The 26,137-nt window shown below is 41.0% G+C and overlaps 1 protein-coding gene across 2 annotated transcripts in view; it reads left to right on the top strand.

Annotated features, from left to right (window-relative positions):
• ENTREP1 (endosomal transmembrane epsin interactor 1) overlaps window positions 1-26,137 on the top strand; it is a 56,742-nt gene that overhangs the window by 19,898 nt on the left and 10,707 nt on the right. The window contains exons 3-6 of one of the 2 annotated variants that reach the window (XM_066257124.1): window positions 11,398-11,508; window positions 19,628-19,756; window positions 21,237-21,344; window positions 21,472-21,605. In XM_066257124.1, the coding sequence (XP_066113221.1) occupies window positions 11,398-11,508; window positions 19,628-19,756; window positions 21,237-21,344; window positions 21,472-21,605 (482 nt within the window). The remainder of the gene's footprint in view (window positions 1-11,397; window positions 11,509-19,627; window positions 19,757-21,236; window positions 21,345-21,471; window positions 21,606-26,137) is intronic. The other variant, XM_066257125.1, reaches the window with a different exon arrangement.

Raw genomic sequence — 26,137 nt, 5'->3', positions numbered from 1 at the left:
TTCTGCCATTGTATTGAAGTATTTGAGAATTATCTGTTTTGATGTTCAGAAACTCTTCTTTGATCCCTGATTCATCCTTTTTCATAGAAGCCATTCTTATGTTGTAGGCTGTAATTTTCCCTATCTCTTTGAAGATACAGATTAGATACATTGAAATATTTTCTTTCATTCTTTCTGAGTAATCTGTGCTTTCTCCCTGGGGTCAGTGTTTCTGATTGACATTTTGGTCCTTGTTTTTTTGTGCTGTTTTGTTTTGAATGTCTTTTGACCCTTGATTATTCATTCTAGTTATGACCGAAAAACTGGATTAGTTATATTTGCAATGTCTGTAATAATATGTAATGAGATATATGTATTAATCCATGAATGTATGAAGTGTTACTAGTTTCCTTATTCTGAGGAAACTGGGGCACAGGTAGGTTAAGAAATTTGTCTGAAGTTGCACAGCTAGAACTGGGAGAGTTGGGATGCAGTTTCAGGTGGTCTGTCTCTAGAGCCATGCACTTAATCACTGCCTTGCTGGTGTGAGTCTGCTTCCGCAGCTGGTTTGTCTGGGTGGAAAAGCTGCCGGGAGCTCGGAACGGCTGAGCGGGCCATAGTGACAGGTGGCCTTTATCTCGCAGGGGTCCCCAAACTTTTTACACAGGGGGCCAGTTCACTGTCCCTCAGACTGTTGGAGGGCCGCCACATACAGTGCTCCTCTCACTGACCACCAATGAAAGAGGTGCCCCTTCTGGAAGTGCGGCAGGGGGCCGGATAAACGGCCTGAGGGGGCTGCATGTGGTCCGCGGGCCGTAGTTTGGGGATGCTTGTTAGGGTGTGCTTGAGAGAAGCAGACCGATGAACCTGCTCTTCCAAAGAGATTTGACTTTGTAATGAATACTCCAATAAGAACCGCACACCTTCAGACAGGTTATTCGGTTAGTTTAGAAAGAAGTTCACTAGTGTTAGCTGGCAGACAAATGCTTCTAACCCATTACTTCTACACCTGAAAAAGTTCAATATTTTTTAAATGTTTTATCATGAAAAGTCTCAAACTCACAGGCAAGTTCAGCAAATAACCCAACAAATTCTCATATACCTTCCACTTGGATTCTGTAGGTGTTAATGTTTTACCATATTTGCTATATCTATACATAAATAAGGGATTTTCCATTGAACTATTTCAAAGTTTCAGACCTCATGGTAGTTTACTCCTATTATCATAACTGAGAAAACGATCAATAATTTCCTATTGTCATCTAATATTGGCTTTTATTTAAATTTCCCCAATCACTCCAAAATGTTACATAACTTCTTCTTAACCAAAAAGCTTTATAATTAAGGTATGATTTATGTGCATTTCTGTGAGTATAAGTGTACAGATTGATGTAGTATCAAAAAGGGAACATGCCTGTGTAACTTAGTTCCATTAAAAAAAAATCTAGGGCTCAATCAAGGTTCAGTCATTGCCTTTGATTATTGTGTCTTTAGTCTTTTGTATTCTAGAATAAATACTCTTCCTGTTACGTTTTCTCTCTCTCCAGGAAATGACTTTGTGAAGAGATGAGTCAAATTGGTTTATTTCTTCTTCTCCCCTCTCTCCTTCATTGTTTTCCCCTCTTCATCTTCTTTCTTTTTTCTCTTCTTTTTCCTTCTTTTCTTCCTTCTCATTTCTTTCCTTCTTTTCCTCTTTCGTTTCTCCTCTTCCTTCTTCTTTTGATATGGTAAATTTCAAATACACTCCTAATCTGAGAGAACTATAACGAACCCCTTGTATCCATTGCCCAGCTACGATAATCATTAACAAATGTTCAAACTTGTCTCATCTACACCCCTAACTGTTTCTCTTTTCCTTTGCCATTAACTTTTTTTAAACCCAGTTTTTACAACACTTCATTCTTAAATAGTATTTCAGTATGTATTTATAAAAGACATGCATGGGAGCTCAGCAACGCTGTTGACTAAAGCTTGAACATGCGACTTCCCCATGTTAATGTCAGCCAGCATGGTGGCTGGGTCTGAGAGGGAGTGTCTCAACACATGTGTTCCAAGAGGCCCAGGTGGCCCAGGCTTTTTATCATCTAGCCTTGTATATCTCAGAATGTCACTTTAGCCACATTCTGTTGATCTAACAAGTTCCTAAGGCAAGTTCAGAATCGAGGGGTGAAATGAAAATTAGACTTCCTTTCTTGTTTATTTTTGTGTGTGATTCTTAAAAATTTGTGATAAAATATACATATAATAAAAATGACTGTTGTTACCATTTTGAAGTATACAGTTCAGTGGCATTAGTGTGTCACAACACTGTATAGCCATCACCACTATCCATTTTTTAACTCATCAGAAATAAAAATTCTGTACCCATTCAATAACTCCCATCTTCCTTCAACCCCCTAATTAACCACTGTTCTACTTTCTGTCTCTGTGAATTTGACCTCATATAAGTGTAATCATATAATATTTGACCTTTTGTATCTGCCTTATTTCAATTAGCATAATATATACTTTCAAGTTTCATTCCTGTTGTAGTATGTGCTAATACTCCCTTTTTGAAGCTGGAAAATATCCCATTGTATGTACTGGACTTCACCTCTTATGTTTTTAATATCTATTACTTTTAAAATTAAATTTATTGAATGACAGTGATTAATAATATTATGTAGGTTTTAAGTGTAGATTTCTATGATACATGACCTCTGTATTGTGTGTCCACTGCCCCCTTTTCCTCCCTCTGTTAACCACCATACTGTTATCTGTGTCTATGAATTTCAGTCTTAAATCCCACATATGAGTTAAATAATATAGTTCTTAGCTTTTTCTTTCTGACTTATTTCATCGCCTCACACCTGTTAGAATGTCTATTATCAATAAGACAGGTAATGACAAGAGTTGAAGAGGTTATGGAGAAAAAGGAACCCTCATTCATTGCTGGTGGGAATGTAAACTGATACATCCACTATGGAAACCAGTATCGTGGTTCCTCAATATACTAAGAACAGAGTTATCATATGACCCAGCAATCTCTCTTCTGGGTATCTACCCAAAAAACTTGAAAACATTTATTTGCAAATATTGATGTATATGCACCCCTATGCTCATTGCATGATGGCCAGGACGTGAAAACAACCAGTGTCCTTTGATAGCTGATTGGATAAAAAAGATGTACCTATATACAATGGAATACTACTCAGATATAAGAAAAGATGAAATACTGCCATTTGCAACAACATGAATGGGCCTCGGGAATATAACGAGCTTCACCCCTTGATGCGAAGAACAGCCTGTGAGTACAGAGAGGGTGGCCATCTTTGGAGACTTGGCTCTGGATAGCAGATTCCTCTCAAGGGCTGTGGTCTTCATTGCTGGGGAATCATAAGGTCCGACTCTCTAACCTGCTGAACTTTGAGACATAACAGCAGTGGAGAAGGAGCCAAAAGCAAGAAAAGGACACAAATTAGAGAAGTGAAAAGAAGAGGAGAAAAGAATAATAGAATAAGGAAAGTGGAGTCTCAAGAATCAGGTATCTGCAATTTTGTTTAAACCTAACTTTTTGCAGTCTTTCTTATCTTCAAATCCAAATTTTCTTCTGCCAGTTTACTCCTGAGGGGCAGAGCAGACCACATTCCTGACCCTTTCTTCTCATTAGTGTAGCAAATCTGATATGTCACGTCCTCCTATGATTATTTTTTGAGATTCCCTTTCTGATATTTTTCTCCAGGTCACAGGCACATTCCTGATAAGAACATATTCATTTAGGGGTGGTAGAGCTGTTCAGCTTTTACTGGGGAATTAAGGAGCCACACACATGCTAAGGGCATCCCTTTTTTGTTAGGCTTGATTACTTGGGTCATGAGAAAAGTCACTTTCCTGAGAAATGAGGGATCATGAGCAGAAAGGGAGCCCTGGGACGCTGGCGGTCTGCAAGAAAATGGGGACAGGGCCCCCAGTAGGGCGGAATTCCCTTTCACAAGCAGGAGACTTGCAAAGACCCCTGAGACTTGTACATTTTCACCACAATTGGCAACTCTTGGTTACTCATCTTTAAATTGTTCTCAAACTGATGGAAATGTGTGTCTTACCATGATGGGGAGAGGAAGAAAGCCTTTTACTCCTGTTGAAAAAAGAATTGGAAATAAATGTTATTATTATATTTTAAACACTTTATAAAGATGACATCACAGGACAGCCATAACATGAGTAAATCTGACACTTAAACATCTTTGAGAGGGAAGGGGGACAACTGTTCTGTTCGCAGCCATGGGCCTGTGTTTGGCTTTTGGCAAGGAGACCCAGTTTGAATGTTAGTAATGTACCTGCCAAGTTTCTGAAAGGAGTTGAAAGGCTGTCATGGGAGTGGAGCCTAGGAGCAGTTCTCTCGGGATCTAAGGGTTAAAGCCACACAGACAAACCAGGTCAGCGCACGTGTGAGCTCCGAGAGCAGGTTCAGAGCAGAGAGAGTCTGGGCTTTTGAGTGATTTTGATTTATTATGCTTTGTTGGTTACCATGGTGCTGGGTGGTCAATCAGAACGTGATTTTGCTAAACTCCTTCAGAAAAGTTTGTGTTTGGCGTCTTGTCTTTAATTTTTTTTCTCTCAGTGTCATTGTGTTGTGTTCAGATAACTTTGCTCATCATTCTACACCTTCATATACAAACGCTTCCCAAAACTGAGTTAAAATTTTAAATGTTAAGAGTCAAATAAGCAGTTGTATTTACTGCCATGGGTTCTGTGGAATTTGTCTTATTAACCAGTGACTGATCAGTGGTTTGGAGCTTGGACTCCATGTCTTCAGGAACATAAATGTGAAGATTTTAGAGTCCCAGGCAAGTCACATGATGCTCTTGTTTTAATGGGAAAATGTAACCTGGATTCGAAGGACTGGCTGCGTTGTTCTTCTACCCACTCACCGACTACCCCCAACCCTTCTCATCTTCCTTCCTCAGGAAGTGCTGAGTTCTCAACCAGAGCAAAGGTGGCAGCCATTTTCATGTGAGCAGTGACAGTAAATTCAGTGTTTGCCTTTTGAGGCCTGTCTGTGTATGTCCCAGAGTATTTAGTCAGAATACATGATATTTCCTTATAGAGTTTATCATAAAGTATCACTTTTCTTTCTTTCATTTGTTCATTGAGTGATTGATGGGTTCATTCATCCTTTCAGTATTATTTAAGATCACTTGTGTTTCAGGGTCCTTGGTTCTGATGCTGTGCCCCACTGAAGAAAAGCATATTTAGTTTTTCACTTGTTTGGAGCAGTATAGAAAGCTGCATGTGGGCATTGGGGGAAGGGCATGGTGATTAAATGAGTAGCAGAGGTACTTTCTTTGGAAATTAAACAATGAATGACATTGTGAAAGAAAAGGATTCTGGGGCGGGTTAGTATTTTTTTAGACTAAAAAGTCTTTGAGTTTTTTCTCATGAGGAAAGAATGTGATGAGCTTTTCCTATTTAAATAGGAAAATACTCGTACACACACACAAATTCACTAATCCCATTCATGAGGGCTCTGTATTCATGGCCTAATCACCCCCAAAGGCCCTACCTCCTAATACCATCATCCTGGGGGTTAGGATTACAACATATGAGTTTTGAGGGACACAGATATTCAGACTATAGCACTGAGCTTTATTCCATTTATGAGTATATTATATAATCTGGGAGAATCTCTATTCTATAATCTCTATTCTCCTGTTCTTGGACATTTGCATTGTTTCCAGGTTTTGGTTAGTATGAATCAGTTGCTACAAACATTCTTGTATGTCTTCTTGGGGAGATATGCATTGGTTTGTCTTGAGTATACACCTAAAAGTGAACTGCTAAATCATAGGCTGATACATGTTTAACTTTTCCAGCTGCTTCTTAGGCTCTTGCACAGTCCTGTTTGTGGCCTCACTTAAACTGCCACAGGTATCTGCAGCAATCTGAACACTTGGAGTTTCTGAGGAGTAAATCCTGTTAAGTTTTGGCTTTCCTCATTACTATTGTAGGAGTCCCTTTTTCTCAGGACCACACTTGCCCATCAGCTTTCTAGCTTCTAAAATTTTGTTGTTGTGTTCCCATTTGCTCTGTCTTTATGGATTTCTTCATTAAAATTTTTTATTTACTGCCATTTTAATGGGTTTTCAGGAATTAGTAGAACTTATGTTCAACTTACTATTTGAAACCTATTCATTCTAAACTATCTTCACACAGTTACTGGAACAAGTTATTTATTTAAACATGCATAGTTGAGTTGCAGTTGCATCTTGAGCTTGTAGCAGCAGGGAAGAAGTAAAATAAAAGTCTTGGGAAGTAGGGAAAGGTCAACCTATTTAGAGAATGAAACTTGTATCAAAAAGGACATTGAACAATACCAAGCTGTTATAGGCATAATTATTTAATGCTATTATGTAATGTGGATTGTGAAGGACTTTTAGCAGGTAGGAATGGGCAAATCAAAGGTGTTGTTTCTTTTTGATAGCCCCGGATTCCCCAAATCTTTTTTTATTGGATCATTTAATTAAACAGGATGAACTGAAGTCACAGCTGCAAAAGATTAGAGTTGAAGTAAATTCCAAATACTGAATTAAAAAACATAGTACTTTTTGCATTAAGCTACTTGATGTATAAGTATCATAAAATACTTATGATTCAAGTCAGTAACAATAAAACCAAAAGCATGAAAGGCTTGATTCATGTTGCTAGTCCTGTGAGAGGAGCAGCTCTTTAGATATTGGATTTTGCATCTCACCCTTAAATGGATGAATTTTGCATCTAACCCTTAAGCACCAGAGAGGGTGCATGGTGAGCAAGCCCTCCACTTTTTTGGTCTCACTGTCTTTTATGTCTAAAATAAAAGATCTAGAAGGACATTTCTTCATCACCTCTGGGATTTTCTGTTTTTTGATGGTAAATCCCAATGATGAATTAGCTTCAGTAGAGTTCAGGAACTGTCATCATGAGGCTCATGTCACTGGGCAAGTGATGATGAATTTTATGTGAGAGCAATAGGAACTAAGCTCAAAGAGCAGGAAACAAAATTAGGTTAAACATAAAGACAAATTTTATAGAGAAGTTGTATCAGTCAAGGTCTCAACAGGCCACAGACGATACAATAAAATTATAACTTGACAAGAAGTTAATAAAGGGCCTGTTCACAAAGGAATGTGTGAGGTGTAGGGAACGGTGAGACTGTCCCTGAGCGTGCTGTGAGAAGAGGAAGCAGTGGATGGAAGCTGGAAGTGGCAGTGAGGTACAGAGGACCCCTTGAGGGGACCTGTGGCTTTCCACTCAGGGACACAGCAAGCTCGAGGCTGCAGAGAAGGAACCAGGGAAGTAACTACACCAACTTCACTCTCCTTCTTCCTTCAGATCTTTTGCCAGGGCTCCCACTGGCTGGACTCAACTAGAGACCAGAGGGCAGAAGAACCCCACTGACACAGTCGTCATAGGTCCGCCTCCTTAGGAAGAGAGCAGGGTCCGGGAGAGTGGAGAGAGGACCTGGAGGGGCAAACAGCTATCCTGCACACTAGTGACAATGGTCAGTGTGGAGTGACTTCCTAAAGCAGGCTGTGAAATAATGCATTTTGGAGAAGTTTTGGAAACAGGATACCTGCAGATTATTCTTATAATAGAATGCCTTTTTCAGCCATCCTAAATTCAGGTGTGTCACAAATGTAAGAACAAAATGCTGGGACCAGATATAGTGAAATTCACTTTGTGAAGTTCACATGTTATAAAAAAGCTACTCCTCAAAAGAGGAAATGCCTGTTATTAACAAAGATGAAGGTGCTTGCATAGCATTTTGCACTTTACAAAGGACTTTAATATACATAATTTTGTGTGATTCTCTCAATGATCTTGTGAGTTAGGTTGGAAACTAGACCCGTTTAACAGATGAGAAAAGGGAATCTCTCAGAGGTTGCCTAAGATATTTTGTCAAACAAGTGGGAAAGCCTGAATTTGTACCAGGTCTCCTCACTTCAAATTCAGGTACTTTCTATAAAGAGAAACTTGAATCACTGCAATAATTTTTTTAGAGGCAAGAATGATGATAATATAAGAAACATAAGAATTTCTTCCCCTTTCCAGATATAACTGAGTGGGCTTTGTGATGGAGATGTTCTTCATTAGTAGCCAATATTTAACTGTCTTCTGTTTGGGGGGCGACACTGTTTGGTGATGGTTGGGATGGAAATTGGAGTCTTAGAAATTATGCCATCATAACTAGATCAAAGCCAAAGGGGGTCTATTTTGAACGTTCCTGTTAATTCTAAGTGGGACCCTTATAACTCCAATATTTTGTAACCTTGAACCTGAGCCAACTTCTGAAAGAGATGTGCTTGGTACCCTAATAACCCCCAAATCTGATGTATGCACAGTAGTTTACACAAGAGTTATTTGGGTGACCACTGGGCAGTAAGTTAGGCCAGATTGTAATAATAGTAATAGAAACATAATAGTAACAGAAAAAGCCATATGCAGGGATAAATTTGGGGAACAATGCATGGTGATTTGTTACACAGCCTATATGCCTTGGCCCAAGTCATCATTTTGGGGTTTGCAGGGTGGTTTTCTGATGGTTTGACCCTGCCTTCTTATTGGCAGCCCCTCCAGTGAGGAGGCAAGCTCAGCATCCCAGGCAGTGAATCCCTGGGGAATTCTCTCATCTGGTGTGTTGTTCTGACATTTCAGAAGTAGCACCATTTGCTATATGATCTCACATTCCTGCCCTGGTGACTGGACTCGAGATTTTCTTTCATATATAGATATATGTGTATACACACACACACATTTCTTTAAAATATATACATATATATAGACATTTCTGATCATCAGTGTTCAATTAGGTAAGTTATGTCAGTTGGATACACCTATGTAGCCAATAACCAAAGAAAGATGCAGAACATTTTTATCGCTCCAGAAAATTCCCTTTTCTCTTCCCAGTCAGTCCCCTCATTCTAAACTTTCCTTAAAAAACCCCCAGGCAACCACTTTTTTTTATTTCTATCGCCATGATTATTTTGTCTGTTCTTGAGCATCATGTAAGTGGAATCATACAGTATCTGGCTTGTTTTACTCAACATATTTAATAGTATCTTTGAACTTCATGTTGTTGTTGTGCACGAGCACATTATTTATTTATTTATTTTATTATTGCTGGAAGTATTCCACTGTTTGAAAACATCACAGTTTGTTTGTTTATTCTCCTGTTGTTGGATAATTGAGTTCTTTTCATTTTGGGGGGTCCAATGTGGATAAACCTACTGTAAGTAGCTTCCGTAAGTCCTTTTGTGAGCAATTGCACTATTACTCTGGGTCTATTCCTGGGAGTAGAATTGCAGGTCATATCGTAGGTACATAATTCAGAAATTTTTTAAATCAAAATTTTATTTTAGACTAGTTTTAGAGTTACAGAAATTTTGCAAAGATAGCACAGAGAGGTCCTACATACCTCATACCCAATTTCCCCTATTACTGATATCTTACATTAGTACGGTCCATTTATCACAATTAATGAACTAATATTGATACGATATTATGAACTAAAATATTGCACTCTTCAGGTTTCCTTAGTTGTCACTGAATGTCCTTTCTCTGTCCAGGATCCCATCCAGGACACCACATTATATTTAGTTGTCATGTCTGCTGAGGTTCCTCTGGGCTGTGGCAGTTTCTTCAACTGTCCTTGCTTTTGATGTTCTAGACCAGCTGGTCGAACGACCAAAACACAGGGGTTGCCTAAAGCCGTCGGAAATACATATTTTACTTAAAAATGTATTGTATAATAAATATGTATTTTCCGATGGCTTTAGGCAACCCCTGTGTTTTGGTCATTCGATCCCCACTGGGGTCACGACCCACAGGTTGAGAATCGCTGTTCTAGACTCTTTTGAGGGGTACGTAGGTGTTTTGTAGAACGTACCTCAGTTGGGATTGTCTGCTGTTTTTCTCATTAATAGACTGAGGTTATTATGGATGTTGGGGAGGAAGACCACAGAGATAAAATGCCATTGTCATTATATGATATCAAGGGTGCATCCCATCAGCAGGACCTATTAGTGATATGAACCTTGGTCACCTGGTGGGTGTTGTGTTTGTCAGGTTTCTCCACTGGGAAGTTACTCTTTCTCGGTCCTTTCCAGACTATTCTTTGGAAGGAATTTACCTTGTGCAGCCCACATTTCTGGTGTAGGGAGTTGAGGGGAGATTATCTTCATAAATTATAATTCTTCTGCATGGGAGATTTATATTTAATTTTTAAGAAACTAAAAAGCTGTTTTCTAAAGTGGTGGTACCCTTTTATACCCAAACAAGTGATGTCTGAGTCTCCACATACTCTTCATTCTCACCGACACTTACTACTGTGAGGCTTACTCATTTTAACCATTCTTGTTTGTATATAGTGGTATCTCATTATAGTCTTAATTTGTGTCCGTGATTATTAATGAAATTAACACCTTTCCATGTGCTTATTGGCCATTCCTGTATCTTCTTTTGTCAAAATATATGTTCCAGTCCTTTGCCTAATTTTAAATTTGGATTGTCTGTCTTTTTATTATTAAGTTGCAGAGTTATTTGTATATTCTGGAAAGGGTTTTTTGTTCAACATGTGCATGAAATATTTTCTTCCAGTCCGGGGCTTGCCTATTGATTTTCTTAATGGTGTCATTTGATGAGTTGGATTTAAGATTTTAATGGTGAAATATGGGGTCTAGTGTTGGATAATGGACTCTCACCCATTCTATATCAGATGCTGCTAAGCTTCAATTATGAAGATTAGTGTTGTGCTGGTGGGCATAAGGATTATAACTATGCTTTCTTTTCAAGGCATCTGATATTGCAGTAGATAAAGTGGTACCTAGCAGTTACTGGCGCCGCTGTGTCTGGCCACCGATTGGGTGCAGGGTTTGAGGGGTAACGAGGGAAATTCCAATCTTATCAGGAGAGGCTCAGCCTGTCTCATGCAGAACTGAAAAAGGGCTCATCTTTATTTCCACTTAGATACTACAATTTCTGGCTAGTAATGGCTCTGAGCTCCTTGATTTCCCTAGGTTCCATTTATATTCTAGAATTTTCCATTTGTCTACTTACCATTAATTCTGCAAATCTCAGAAAAAAATAACACTCTAGGAGAAAATAGCCATGGCTTAATGTAATGTACAGATAAAAGATAGGGATCAGAACTCCTGTATCTGCAAAGAGAGGGGAAAATAAGGCTTTGAAATTATTGAGAAGACTTTTGAAAGTCAAAGGCATTCCTGAGCACATTTTAAAAATTCTAAAAGTCAGGGGGAAAGGTTTAGATACCAAAAACATAGTTCTGACTTTCTGAAAAATGTTTCCTCTAGGAAGAGAATATGAGTTTGTTTTATTCAGACACAACTCTCTGAATTTAGTGGTCATCTTTCCTAACTACCTGTTATCTTACCATTTCAGGTCAACCTCTTCGTGTTGCTCTCTGTGGTGTGTGTCCTCTTAAATTTAGCTGGATTCATCCTAGGCTGCCAAGGGGCCCAGTTCGTGTCCAGTGTGCCCAGGTGTGACTTGGTAAGCAGTCCTGAGACCTCACTGTGCACTAGGGCTGGCGCTGGCCTGTCTGGCTTCCCCTGGGTGCCAGCCTGTGGCCGCCAACATCCAGCACCAGGCAACAGCCTCAAGTGAAACCCGAAGTTGGTGAAAGGAAGCTATCTGCTAATTATTTTACTTGGGTTGTCAGTTATATTTTTTTCAAAGCAGGGGCCAGCCAGCAGAACCCCAAACCACAATAGTGCAGTGCATCATTAGTTAATTAATGGATTAGGTATCCACTCTCAATGTCGTGCTGCGCTCATCTAAAGAGCAAAAATGGATATTATCAGAATACAGGTCAGCAGTCCTTTATCCACAACTTTTGGAGGCCAGGTGAGTTTTCCCAATTTTTAAAAGATGAAGGTAACTAACGTATATCCTACAAATTCCATAGCACCCAGTGGAATCTGGGACAGTGGTATAACGGAAACTTTCTGGACTTCAGCATTGTGGATCAGAGGCTGTGGACCTGTACCATCTCTGAATGTTTTTTCCAATTTTTTAAAAAACATTTTATTTGTTGATTTTAAGGAGAGGAGAGACAGAGAGAAGGTGGGGGGGAGGAACAGAAAGTATCAACTTGTAGTTGCTTCCTATATGTGCCTTCACAGGGCAAGCCTAGGGTTTCGAACTGGTGACCTCAGCATTCCAGGTTGACACTTTATCCACTGTGCCACCACAGGTCAGGTGTTTTTTTCCCATTTTTAATTGTGATAAAATACACATAACATAAAATCTACCACCCTAACAATTAGTATTAAAGTACGTTGACATTGTTGTGCAACCTATCTCCAGAGCTATTTTCATCTTGTAAAACTGAAACTCTATTCCTGTTTAACAATGATTGCCCCTCTCCTCCCACCCCCAGCCCCTGACAACCACCGTTCTACTTTCTATGAATTTAACCACTCTAGGAATTATACAGTGTTTTTGTTTTTTCTTTTTGACTTATTTCACTTAGCATAATGTCCTTAAAGTGTATCCATAGCCTACATTGTGTCAGAATTTCCTTCCTCTTTAAGGCAGAAGAATATTCCACTGCGTATATATTACACATTTTGTTTATCCTTTCCTTCATCAATGGATGACGGAATTGCTTCCTCCTTTGTGCTTATCATGAATAATAATGCTGTGCAAAAGGCTTACAAATATGTATATGAAACCCTGCTTTCAATTCTTTGGGATATATATACAGAAGTGAAATTGTTCATCATCTCTGAACTTTTTAAAAGGACTTTGTAGTAACAAATATGACACAAAGCAAAGCAAAGCAAACAAACAAAATAAAAATAGCAAAAAACCCCAAAACTTTTTAGGAGTTGTGTTAGGCCCTGGCTGTTTGGCTCAGTGATAGAGTGTCAGTCTGGCATGTGGAAGTTCTGGGTTTGATTCTCGGACAGGGCACACAGGAGAAGCGACCATCTGCTTTTCCACCCCTCTGCCTTCCTTTCTCTCTCTCTCTCTCTCTCTATCTCTCTTTCTCTCTCTCTCTCTCTCTCTCTCTCTCTCTCTCTCTCTCTCTCTCTCTCTCTCGTCCCCTCCCACAGCCATGGCTTGATTGGTTCGAGCAAAGTTGGCCTTGGGCACTGAGGATGGCTCCATGGCCTCACCTCAGCCGCAAAAATAGCTCAGTTGCCAGACAATGAAGCAATGGCACTAGATGGACAGAGCATTGTTCCCTAGAGGGCTTGCCAGGTGGATACCAGTCAGGGTGCCTGTGAGAGTCTGTTTCTCTGCCTCCCTGCCTCTTAATAATAATAATAATAATAATAATAATAATAATAATAATAGAAGTTGTATTAAATCTCATCTATTTGGAACTTGGTTACAAGGCAATATCACCCTTTTGGAACCAGCAGGATACAAGCAAAGAAGGCTGCTGCACTTCTCCAGGGGCTGTGATAAAGCCTTGGCAGAGAAACTTCTCACCTTCCCAAATAAAATTCCTTAGGGACTCACTGATATCCTGCTACTCTTTAATAACCCTTTTAATATTTGCCATTTAATTACTTAGTAACCTTAAGTTATGGGGTCACAGACTCACAACCTTTCCTAGTTTTTAACACTCTCTGTGATTCACCCTCATCCTGCCTGCTCACTGTGGCAGCTCACACTCCCTGTATTGGAGCCAGAGCAACAGGTCATTACCCAGGCTCCTGTCCTACTTTCTTATTTCTAACAATGCTGCCCTGCCCCCCCCCCCCCCCCGCCAAATTCTGTATCCCTTATTTTCCTGTTCATCCAAGTGTCATCAGTCTTTTAATAGCTTCATTCAAAGATTATCTTCAGGGAATTGTCCCCAGTACTCTCACACGATAATCTTCCAGAATGTCCTAGCTGTACATCCATTAAGCATGTATCCTTTTCTTTTTGGGGCTAAAGATATTTATACTCCTGTCTTCTCTCTTCTTCCAGGTGGGAATTTCCCTGGTTCTCTATTATCTTGGGAGTTTTCAGCAGCCTCCTAAACATTCTTTTATTTACAAAGAGTTCCCAGAAAAAGAATTTTGAACATAGCTTGGTTTTTCAATTACTAATTGCACAGCAAATTAAAAGGGGCAAAGTGAATAGACACAAGCTGAAAGCAAAAAGTCATAACATACGGAAGGACAACTGGACAAAATTGTAGCATCTATTATATGCAAGACATTATGCTAGAGGCTGTAGAGCAGCGGTTCTCAACCTATGGGGGTCGGACCCCTGTGTTTTGGTCGTTCGACCCCCGCCGGGGTCACGACCCACAGGTTGAGAACCGCTGCTGTAGAGAGTAGAAAGAAAAGACAAACATCGCTTTTGACCTAGAATTATATATATAGTAAGAAGAGTAGGAAATGCTTGCAAGAGTAGGAAAAGCAAAGCAAATGCTTGATGAGTGTTCATAGACGGAATGAATAAATGCCCAACTGCAGGACAGGATAGACTGTGTTCAGCTATCAGTGAAACACAGTTCTAAGGGATGCAAAAGGTATGTACCCATGGGAAGATGGGGAGGCTACCTGGAATATAAGCACTGAGATGGACCTTGAACAATGAATAAGTAAAACAGTGGGTAGAAACCAGATTGGGAGGACATTGGTGAGAAGTTAGTTTAATGGTTTGAACACTGGTAGCTCTGGAGAAAAAAGCACTCAGATTACAGGGTTTAAAGGCACAGATGGTTGACATTTCTGAGAAAATCTGTGGTTCCCTACCCTAGCTGCCAATTAGAATAGCCTGGGGGAACATTTTTTTCTTTTCTTTTTTTTTTTTACAGAGATAGAGAGTCAGAGAGAGGGATAGTTAGGGACAGACAGACAGAAACGCAGAGAGATGAGAAGCATTATCATCAGTTTTTCGTTGTGACACCTTAGTTGTTCATTGATTGCTTTCTCATATATAGAAACCTATATGAAAACATTGATGTGTTTTATGCATAAAATAATGGCAAAATAAAGAATATACAGAAACCTATATGAGGTGGGGTTATTAATAATTAATTTTTTTTTTTTTTTTTTTTTTTTTTTCATTTTTCTGAAGCTGGAAACAGGGAGAGACAGTCAGACAGACTCCCGCATGCGCCCGACCGGGATCCACCTGGCACGCCCACCAGGGGCGGTGCTCTGCCCCCCAGGGGGCGATGCTCTGCCCATCCTGGGCGTCGCCATATTGCGACCAGAGCCACTCTAGCGCCTGAGGCAGAGGCCACAGAGCCATGCCCAGCGCCCGGGCCATCTTTGCTCCAATGGAGCCTTGGCTGCGGGAGGGGAAGAGAGAGACAGAGAGGAAAGCGCGGCGGAGGGGTGGAGAAGCAAATGGGCGCTTCTCCTATGTGCCCTGGCCGGGAATCAAACCCGGGTCCTCCGCACGCTAGGCCGACGCTCTACCGCTGAGCCAACCGGCCAGGGCAATTAATTTTTTTAATGGGATAAATTTATCTACTTCCCTGCATATTGTTTTTCTCTCACTTAAAGATATAATAGGTAAAGATATAGAAGGTTAGTTCACTCTTTTCTTGTTTTCTATCATGATTTGGGTTTTGGTCACTAGAAACAATGCTGCATGTCCCTGTGGGGCTTTGACCTGAGTGGAGCAGGGTCCCAGGACAGCGGTTATTCTGCTCATCTCATTTTTTTTATTATGCAATCAACCATTTGATGACTTTATTCATTTTCTAAAAATTTTTATTTATTTATTTTTTACAGAGACAGAGAGTGAGTCAGAGGGAGGGATAGACAGGGACAGACAGACAGGAACGGAGAGAGATGAGAAACATCAATCATTAGTTTTTCATTGCGCATTGTAACACCTTAGTTGTTCATTGATTGCTTTCTCATATGTGCCTTGACCGTGGGCCTTCAGCAGACCGAGTAACCCCTTGCTCCAGCCAGTGATCTTGGGTTCAAGCTGGTGGGATTTTGCTCAAACCAGATGAGCCCGCGCTCAAGCTGGCGAGCTCGGGGTCTCAAACCTGGGTCCTCTGCATCCCAGTCTGACGCTCTATCCACTGTGCCACTGCCTGGTCAGGCTTTATTCATTTTTTTAATTGAAGTAAAAGTTATGTGAAATGCATCGATCTTATGTGTGCAGTTCATTGAGTTTGGATCAATGTGTATATTCCTCTGGACAAACACACTTGTGTGTGCACCCTGATATTTTCAGTACTCCAGGAAGGCCTTTGGGGTCTCCTCTCAGGATGTCTCTACTCTCTCACAGGCAGCCACTGTCCCAGTTTCTTTCAACGTGGATTAGTTTTGCCTGGTCTTAAACTTTCTGTAAGTGGAGTTTATGTCTGACTTCTTTGGCCCAGCATGAAGTTTTTGACATTTATTCTTTTTTTTTTTTTCCAGAGCAGTCTAAAAATACTACAATTAATCTTATCCATTCTCCTGCTGATGGACACTTGTGTTTCTAGTTTGGGAGCATTATGAACAAATCTATTGTAATTTTTTTTGTATAGTTTTTGGGGGGCTGTTTTATTTCTCTTGAGTAAATACATAAAGGTAGAACTGCTGGGTTATGAAGTAAATGTACATCTAGCTTCAGAGAAAGCTCCTAAATTATTTCCCCAAGTGGTTGAAAAATAAGTATTTTTAATTTAAAATGCACAGCAATTCCTTTAATAAAGGGCTTCAGCTCCCATTTCTACTGGTGACCCTCCGCCAGCAACACGTGTTTCTCTCTCCTTAATTTTTTGCCAGTCTGATGGGTTTAAAGTGAGATAGCGCCCTTACTTTAGTTTGCAGCTTCCTAATTGCTAAAGGTGGCACTGCCGTTTTTTCTGGAAGTTTCCCAGAAGATTCTAATATGCAGGTAGGGCTGAGAACCACCATACTGGGTGATGATGAGAGGAAGGAGTGCATCCGACAGCTAGTGTCAAGGTTAAAGAATGGATGTTTTTCATTTAGGATTGGGGAGACTAGAACAGGTTTGTTTGCAGATTGGTTAAAGAGACTGATGAGAAATTAGAATAACTTTTAGAAACTTTTGGCAGAGATGGGATTACGAAGGGAGGTGAAGGATCAGAACCAGGAAGAACACAGAACACAAAATGCAAGGTTGCCTAGAATCATTTTGTACAGAGCCTTAGGACTTCTTGTATGAGCTGGGCACAGTAATTGATATTTATTATTATTTACATAATGATTAAACTTTCAAATAGTCTTGTTTAAGGGGATTAACTTTTACTCATCTGGAAAATTTTGTCATCCACACCAACTCACCTCAAACGTCTCTGTCTATTCGAACGTCTGGTGTTGTGTGAATAATGGAACTGTATGTGTCACCCGCACAGGTCTGGTTTCTTTCTTAACTGAATGCCTTATATCATGAATGGACTTGTGTGGGAAGGGAATACTTTATAAGATGACAGTTCATCTTACTTGAGGGAGAGAGTATCCTTACGTTAGATCTCGAGGCTTACAGAGTACAAGAAATAGAAATTGTACTGCATCATGTTGGAAAATGTGAGCTCGATTCCTTTTCGGGGAGAAGAGGGTTTTGTGCACATGAGCATAGCGGAGACATGCACAGAGGTCTCATCTCCGTTAGCTGCTTGTTTGTTACAACTAAATAGTGCAGTCAGTACTGAAACAGGAAGTTCTCAGCTGGAGACTCTAAAGGAGGAAGTCCATTGGGAGTAATATTTATCTGCAGAACTTAGCCCAGTGTAAGGACTGTGATTAATTATAGAGGTGGGGCTGAGCAAAAGCCAGTGGTCCCTGAGAGAAAAGAAAAGTTCCCACCTAGATCTTGCCTACAGAAATCTTGTCTGGTGGCCACAGAAGTTTTCCTGTAGAAGGCAAGAATCTAGGATATTAGCAGGAGAAGGAGGTATCTTAAAGAATGTGAGACAATTGAGGAAAAATTCAAATAAAAACAGCCTGGTGCATTTGTGTGTGTGTGGGGGGGTGGGGTGTCAGGGTGTGGATTTAGGTGTGGGAACATTACTGAGATCATCTCTGTGGACAAGCCAGGAAAGGACAGAAACTAAATGGGGATGAATTGATAGATTATGGAATCTATCAAGGTAACTCTGGTTGTAATTCTTTGTATCAGAGGCAGAATTTACATCAAAATCTGGGCATCAGTATTTGATATAATATTGCATCCCTTTCCAAGTGGTTTAAGGAAAGGATTCCATGGAGTTCTGGAGGAGGCAAAGCTAATCTATGCAGAAATAAAATCAAAACTGTGGTTATTCTAGGAAGGTGAGGAAATTGACTCCTGGTGGGGTTAATGTGCTCTATGATGGGAGGGTTTGGGTCACACAGGGGTACGCATTGACGGTATGATTAAGATCTGTGTAGGCAAATTTTGTGTGTATGTAAATTTCACCTCACAAAAAAAGAAAGAAAAGTAAAAGAAAAATAAACAAGAAAGAAAAACTATAACCAAACCAAAAAAAATGTTGTATAATCCAGTAGTGGAATTTTTTCCTTTACCTTCCTACTCAAGTTGTGTTTATAAGGGACTAAATTTTCTCCTAATTTGGAAAGCTACCATGAAATTTATTACTATGACTAGAGGGTAAGAATCTTAATTCAATAAAAAATAAAACACTGATTTTTTTTTTCTGTTTAGTAACTAAAACTTTGTAGATGTTCATTCTTAAAGATTCCTAAAAGATTTTGCAGCTAGTGAAGTCAAAGCTGTCGTTAATTTAACAAGCGTGGAAAAGGTGTCACCTTTATTTTTAGCCAAAATAGAATAGTCAACTTCAACAGCTCAAGCAACAAAGCAAGTAAGAACAAACCTCTGCCCCAGAATTATAGGTCTCATGAACCACAATCATTTGTTACATATTTTCACAACCTGGCTCAAGGGAAACTTGGAAAAGTGGCCAAAAGTTTACAAAGTGTTTCACCAAAATACATATGAGATTATGGATCAGCGCAGTTATCACTTTAAATAAAGAAAATGTTGGTGATGTGAACAAGGGCTACTCTTCACCAAAATATACCATCAGCTTCTTATAGGCATATGTATACTATAGGCATATGTAGGTGGGCCCATATGGTTTGCTTTGACAATCATATGTGAGGTAAAGTGTTGAGTGACCTTTCCAAGAGAAAGATTTAAGCTAGGGTTACCAGATTTAACAAATGAAAACACATGACATAAATTAAATTTAAATTTCAAATAAACGGCTAATCGTTTTTATTTAAACATGTCTCATGCAATATTTGGGACATACTTATACTAAAAAGTGGTCTTCAACTTACCTAAATTCAGATTGAATTGGATGTTCTGCATTTTATCTGGCAACCCTACTTTAAGTGCCAGTGTGCCTTTCATTTTGTGTTCTCCATTTCTCTGGCATAGTGACCATCAATCCTGAGATGGTAGATACTCTATCAATCAACCTGGGTCTCTAAGTGAAGATGATGAGCAGAGGCCCCTGCTGACCTAAATGGTAGTATTTTCAAGGAATAGTCTTGTTTGGTTAAGCCACTGGAAATTGGGGATGGTTGTTACCACAGCACATCAAAACCTATCCTGACTGATACAGACACTGCCTGACCAAAACCCTGTCACAACTCATTCCATAGGATTGGTGCTCCATGGTGTAACCTGTGTATTTTTTCTTAATAAAGTATTGTTCTGCCTTTTCCCCCTTAAGGTGGACTTAGGTGAAGGCAAGATCTGCTTCTGTTGTGATGAATTTCAACCAGCCAAATGCACAGATAAAGAAAATGCCTTGAAACTCTTCCCAGTTCAGCCTTGTAGCGCAGTTCACCTTCTACTTAAGGTACCTCAAATGGATTCCACCTGCCAGCAATAAATACACTATAGAGCCCCAGAGAAAGCATAGTTACTTGAAATATTGCTACCCTGTTAACATTCCTCAAATAGTTATGCTGCTGAAGGCAGTTGTAAACAACCCCTCATCAGTGACTCAGACAGCATTGAACACAGAAAGAATCACATACTACTGAGTATCTCTTAAATTATGTATGGATGGCTTTCTTTGTGTTTAAGAATATAAAATAGTATAAAATATAATTGATACTAAATATATACATATGTATGTGTATGTCTATATTTATATGCATGTGTATGTACGTACACACATATGATATAGCTTTTAGAAAAACCTTTAAATTGCATGCCCATTTGTCATAGTGCCAATGCTCCCGTGTTGTGTAAACGAGTCTTGTGGGCTATTGAGTGCTACTATTCTGGGACACAGAGTTAGGTGAGATATTAGCCAGAAAAAACAGGAGACGTTCAAGCCCTTCACCTCTTGTTTAAGAGGCAACAACTATAATAAGCAAAAGAGATAAAAAAAAAAAATAAAAGCTCACAAATGATTACAGTTGAAGTGAAATACAAAATTAACCTTTATTAGATTAAAAATTGTGTTCTGACTTAAGGCCCATTAGCCTAGTGACTGGCAAGATCAGTTGGTGAACTGGGAGGTATTAGCTTTTGGACAGTTTACCACTTGTGGCTTTCTTTAGTTAGACCTTTGTTTGGGGTTTATTTTTTGTGGAGAGGAGGAATTTCTGAGCAGAGAGAGAAGCTGCCAGCTCTCTGGATTACGCAGGATGTTAAAATGGCCTTCCTTCTTTGGCTCCTGGATTTTTGGTAGCTGACTCACCCCAAACTTTCTGAGCCAGGGCTTAGTTTGAGGAAAGCCCCACTAAGGAGCCAGGACCATGTCAACAGAAACTTTTGGAATTGCCTTTGCTGCTATTTTGAGAAGTGTGTTTAGAAGAGAGAAGCCCTGTTTACACTCGGGCAGCCTGCCCCCTCTGTTGTCCTAGTTGTGTGCCCTGGGCAGCTCTGCCAATAGCTCCTGAAATAGAATCAGTGGCCACAAATTAAGCAGCAAGCTGCCCTGGTGTAAGGTTGTGGGAGGGGGAGGCAGGGGATTGATGTTCCTGGGGACACTAACTTCACAAGAGAAACTCACAGCTTTCCTGGAAGGAACATTTCCAGGCAGTATTCAGGTGCTTGCAAAAAGAAATATTGTAGTATCAGGTCTTTCAGGGACAGGAGGTTTTTAAATACATTTTTAAAACTAAGAAGCACACTTAATTACACGAGTCATAGTAATTAACAGCATTTTGGTGGGCACTTGCTATGTAAGTCCTTTACATGTATTTTCTCATGAGAATTGTCTTATTGGGACAGAATTATTAATTATTTTAAAAAAGATTTTATATTACATCCTGGTCATCATCTGCTTTGAAGTACTCAGTGACCTCCTTGTTTCCTCGTTCTAGAAAGTGCTTTTTGCCCTGTGTGCCTTGAATGCCCTGACCACCACCGTCTGCTTGGTGGCCGCCGCCCTTCGCTACCTCCAGATATTTGCAGTCAGGAGATCCTGCGGCGTAAGTCCATGCACGTTGGCTCTGTAACTGGGTTTCTGCTGAACCGGCCCAGGGACTTTCTGTGCACTCCATTGCTTCTCTCCCCAAGCCTTTGGGCTGTTGACTAACGGAGGTGCTGTTTAATTAGGATGAATCCCAGTTTTCTGCCGAAGATGTCGAAGAGCACGGACGCATCCCGGACCCCGACGACTTTGTGCCGCCAGTGCCCCCCCCCTCCTACTTTGCCACGTTTTACTCGTGCACACCCCGGATGAACCGCAGGTACTGAGTTCTCGGTGGGCTGCTCTTGGTTCTGAAGCCTGAAGAGTCTCTCCAAAATCTGGGTCGAGTGTGTTATTTTGGGGGATTTTCTATTTTCTTTTCTCTCTCTCTCTCTCTGTCTGATAGACTGCATGAAACCAAAGAAAAGTCAAACCTTGACCTAAGGATATACTTTTTCAATTTCAATTAGCTTCCCAGGAAAACTGATACCCACTGAGATAACTGCTGTAATTTGACATGATTGAGAGCTGCTGTTGCCCTGGAAACACGCTCAGTTAGGCCAAATCGATGTTCATTATAACACTATCAGCAGGTCCCCAAATCATGAAATTCTTCCCAGCCATTAAGAAATGATGAATTATTAATTACTCCTCCCTGGTCTAGGAAAAATGGACACCAGGCCTATTATTGTTTTCAAATTCTAGCTCAAAATCAAATTCTAGCTCAAATTTTGGTTATCTGTTTCTGAACTCTCAGGAATGATTTGTAGAATGAAATGTCATTTGCCTTCCTAATTGTTACCTGGTTCTAGAATTGCAACCCTCTTAGGAATGACTTCATTTATTCATTCAACAAACACTGAATCAATCACTGCTGCTACTAGTCACTGTGCTGGGTTCTTGAGATTCAAATTACTTAAAACCCACTCCTTCCCCATATCAAGGAACTCATAGTCTAGGTCACTCAAAGTGACTGTTATGATCACAGTAAGTAGTACCCAAAAGAGAGGATTTGAATGAACTGTGAAGAACCACCTAACCTGGAACGGTGGGTGGGCTGAGGAGGCTTGAAGGAAGAGTCAGCCAGTCAGGGTTGGCTTCCTGGACAAGGTGATCTTAAGCCGAATTTAGAGGATAAGCAAACCTATATTTAAGCATCCAAAAGAGAATCTCTGAATTCTACAGAAAGACTGGTATCTTTAGCTTGATATTCAGAGAGCCAAGAATTTTTAATTTTTAATCCCTGAGCTACAGGTGGAGAGTTGTCAAATTTGGTGCCTGGCATGGTGTTTTTAGAAATCCATTTTCTAATGTTTGGGGCAGCCATGCATGACTTTGAAATGGGTTGCTAGTGAGAGCTACCACCAGACACTGCTGGTGTTCTTTTCCTTAGGTTATTGTCCTGACTTGTCCCTCAGAGTCATACCCAAACCCCACCTCCAGGCCCCCCTGCCTGGCCCCCTGCCCAGGAGGTGGTAGGGCTGACCAACAAGCTGGAGGGGGCGGCAGCTGGCTGGACAGAGGGCGACCAGAGGAATGGCTCAGCCTCCCTGTTGGTCAAGGAGTGGTGTATTGAAACTGTGAAGCTGAAGGGGCCAGGACAGCTACCCTAATCTCTTGGGAAAGGAGCCAAGAATGATAGGGCCCAGAGAGACAGCCGCAAACGCATATTCTCTGTGCATATTAGGACACATTTGCTAAAACCTTCGCACAGTCTCAGGCCGAGTGCAGTGGGTTCATGGGAGAGCAGTAAAATGCCTGGTGTTACATGATTTGGAAGAGAAATAAGAAATGCCCTCTTTGAGAAGAAGAATCTTTGGCTCTCTGAGGTTGCGGGTGACTTGGTTAACCTAAGAGGAGGCAGCAGACAGATTTAATTTCCGGTAGTGTAGTAGCAGAAAGGGAAAGTGACTCGCGTGGGTATGGGAGTTGTGCTGTCCAGCAGAGGCCTGCAGACCCCCCCCCCCCCATCTTCCCTTTTCCTCTCCTTCCTGCCTCCTCTCTGCTCCTCCGCAGTCATGTTTAGTAGTGTGGTTATTTCCACTCTTGGGGGACGTAGGTGCATCTCTGGATTTTTCTCTCTGAATCTTGAGACAGCGCCTGGCCAAATCCAGGGTGGAAGAAGACAGACAAGCTTCTCTTCAAGGGCATTGCTATTCGGAACTTTCTGGTGGGGGGAGGAGGGCGTTAAAACAAACCACCCTTGTGAGAAGGAAGACGCTGCTCATCCTAAACCACATACCGGAACCCAGATCACATCTCCATTGGGCGAACACTCTCATTTTCTGAGATTCTACCAATATCAGAGTGCAGCCCACTTTATTTTTTAAAATGGCTAAATGTATTCACTTTTAGAAACATATTCCATCAGAGATATTATTAAGTTTGACTGACTTTGCTAGATTCTCAGTATAAGTCAACCTTATGGACACTAGATATAGTTAACCCAAATTGGTAATTTCTTTTTTTTTTTTTTTTGGAAACAGGCAGGCAAACTATTAACTAATGTTTTAAAATTTCCACAACCAGTTATGTTAAGTGCTTTCACGCAATAGAGGCTCCCCATTTCCTGTAGGGTAGTATGACCTCTCAGAAGAGGTTTATTTATTTAACTTCTATAAATACAACCATTTCATGCATTGGTGTCTCCTTGAGGAAGGGCTTCCAAGTTTCCGTCATAAACAGAAGCTGGGTTGCTCTCAAGGCACCTGTCCAAAGATGGGTTATCTATTTTGTGAATCGATTTGTCAGTGCAGGAGGGGACTGTGCACCCTGCCTTCATTACTCCAGGGACTCCCCATACTCAGAAATTGACTTGAGCCAGTAGTCAGAAATCTCCAAACTGTTTTGTGAATGTGGACCTGGTTGTTCCATGGGATGTTACCTGCAATGGAAAATTAAAGAAAAGGGCGTGGCAGCCAGGTTGACCGGGGCATTTCTTACAGGTGAAGACAAAACCCACTTATTTCCTTCCATAATGAGCTACAAGACCCAATTCAAGTGGAGCCAGGCTGTGCTAGTGGTTGACCCAGTGCTCAGTTGTTAGGCTGTGCTAGTGGTTGACCCAGTGCTCAGTTGTTAGGCGGGGCTAGTGGTTGACCCAGTGCTCAGTTGTTAGGCGGGCATCCCTGCCTTGCTCCCCACTGCACGGGCAGCAGCCCTACCACTACATGCCCAGTAAAAGGGCAAACACAGCTTTTCCAGTACACAGAGGAAGCTCATTCTCTGGTCAAGGGCATATTAGTTGCTGCATAACCCTTGGATAAGTTCTCAAGGCCTATTTGTAGCATCAAAGCAGAAGTTATTTCGATGATCTGTTTGGGTTTCCTGTTCACCTTCAGTACTCGGGAGCAAGAACCAATGAAGGTTTCCCGGGCACTTGGGGATGAATTTGAAAGAGCTCAGGCTCTGTGGTCTCATAAAAGGGTTACCTTAAGTGGATCTTTTCCTGTGTTGGAGCCTCAGTTTCCTCATTCCCCTGCATTATCACATGGATGCTGAGAGGACTGTTATGAAACACTGAGCATAAAAATTGTTTTCTGAAATCAAGAACCTCCAGTGCGCTCTACCACTGTTAGTTGCGCTGTTTAAAATGTTTTTGGCATGTATCTCATGCTTAAGAAACATTTAGCCCTTCATTTTACTCCTACCTTATCAGGTAGCAGTTTCCCAAAGACACTCATTTGGAATAAAAATCTGATCACCTTTTCCAGATATAGCAGGGTTTTCATTTCAGCTGCCACAGGCCATTCCTTTTGCAGTGTTCTCAATCCTGGCTGCACGGGAATCACCCGTGTGCACTGACAGCAGATAACTGGGCCCCACCACGGGCAATCAGAGCAGTTCGAGAGGGGCAGCCTGGGCCACCTGTAGTTCAGACACCTCCTGGGGAAAGCCACAAGGGATCATGAAAAGCCTGCCCAGAGATAGCAGCCCCATTTCCCACAACAGATCCTTACTCACTCAAAGAGGTCAGTAAGGAAATAAATAAGGAGAAGCTGCCAATAGGAAAGGAACTTCCCTTCTACATGAGCTCAAGCTGCGTCTTCCATCATAACGAGGCTTTCCTGGACGTTTTCGTAACCACCCTAGAAAGCCATTCGTTTGTTGGTCAGTTTAGAGCAAGTGTGTCTCCTCTTTGTCAGTTTTCCTTCTTGAAGGGATTCTGTAGTTTAGGATCTAAAAGAGGAGTCCTTTCTTCTCTGTGAACACTGTATAGGTAGCCTCTGGGTTGGGGATATAAAAAGACCACCAGGGCAAACAAACAAACAAACAAACACAGACAGATAGACAGACAAAGGTATTAATTTTCCAGGCCAGGGCACAGTAGTGAAGAAATGCCGGCAGGGTTGGTCTGTAAGTGCTAGAGAGATGGCTTAGGAGATTTATGCTAATTAAGCATTGAAGACTGTCCCTCCGGAGGGGACAGATGGGGTCTCTGGGTCTCACTGAGTAAACAAGTCATTTTATCCACTGGTCAGGAAAGTCAGGTCCAGGAAGGGTCTGGATTCCTGAAGTTGTTTATAGTTTATAGTTTTTTGTTTTAATTTTTTCATTGATTTGAGACAGAGAGAGAAAGAGAGGCGGGTGAAGGGAGAGAGAGAAAAGCATTCACTTGTTTCACTTAGTTCCATTTTAGTTGTGGACTCATTGATTGCTTCTCCTTGGTTCCCTGATCGAGGGTGGAACCCACAACCTCTGGCACGATGGGTCGACGCTTTATCCACTGAGCCACTCGGCCAGGGCTGCATTTATTGTTCTTAAACAGCTTCAGCTGAATTGAGGAATTGGTGAGAAACTCGTGGGCAAGTC

The sequence above is a fragment of the Saccopteryx bilineata genome, chromosome 2 (genome assembly GCF_036850765.1).
Source record: "Saccopteryx bilineata isolate mSacBil1 chromosome 2, mSacBil1_pri_phased_curated, whole genome shotgun sequence".
Classification (NCBI taxonomy): Eukaryota; Metazoa; Chordata; class Mammalia; order Chiroptera; family Emballonuridae; genus Saccopteryx; species Saccopteryx bilineata.
Note: the sequence above shows the minus strand (reverse complement) of the source record. Positions and strands in the feature narration are given on the sequence as shown.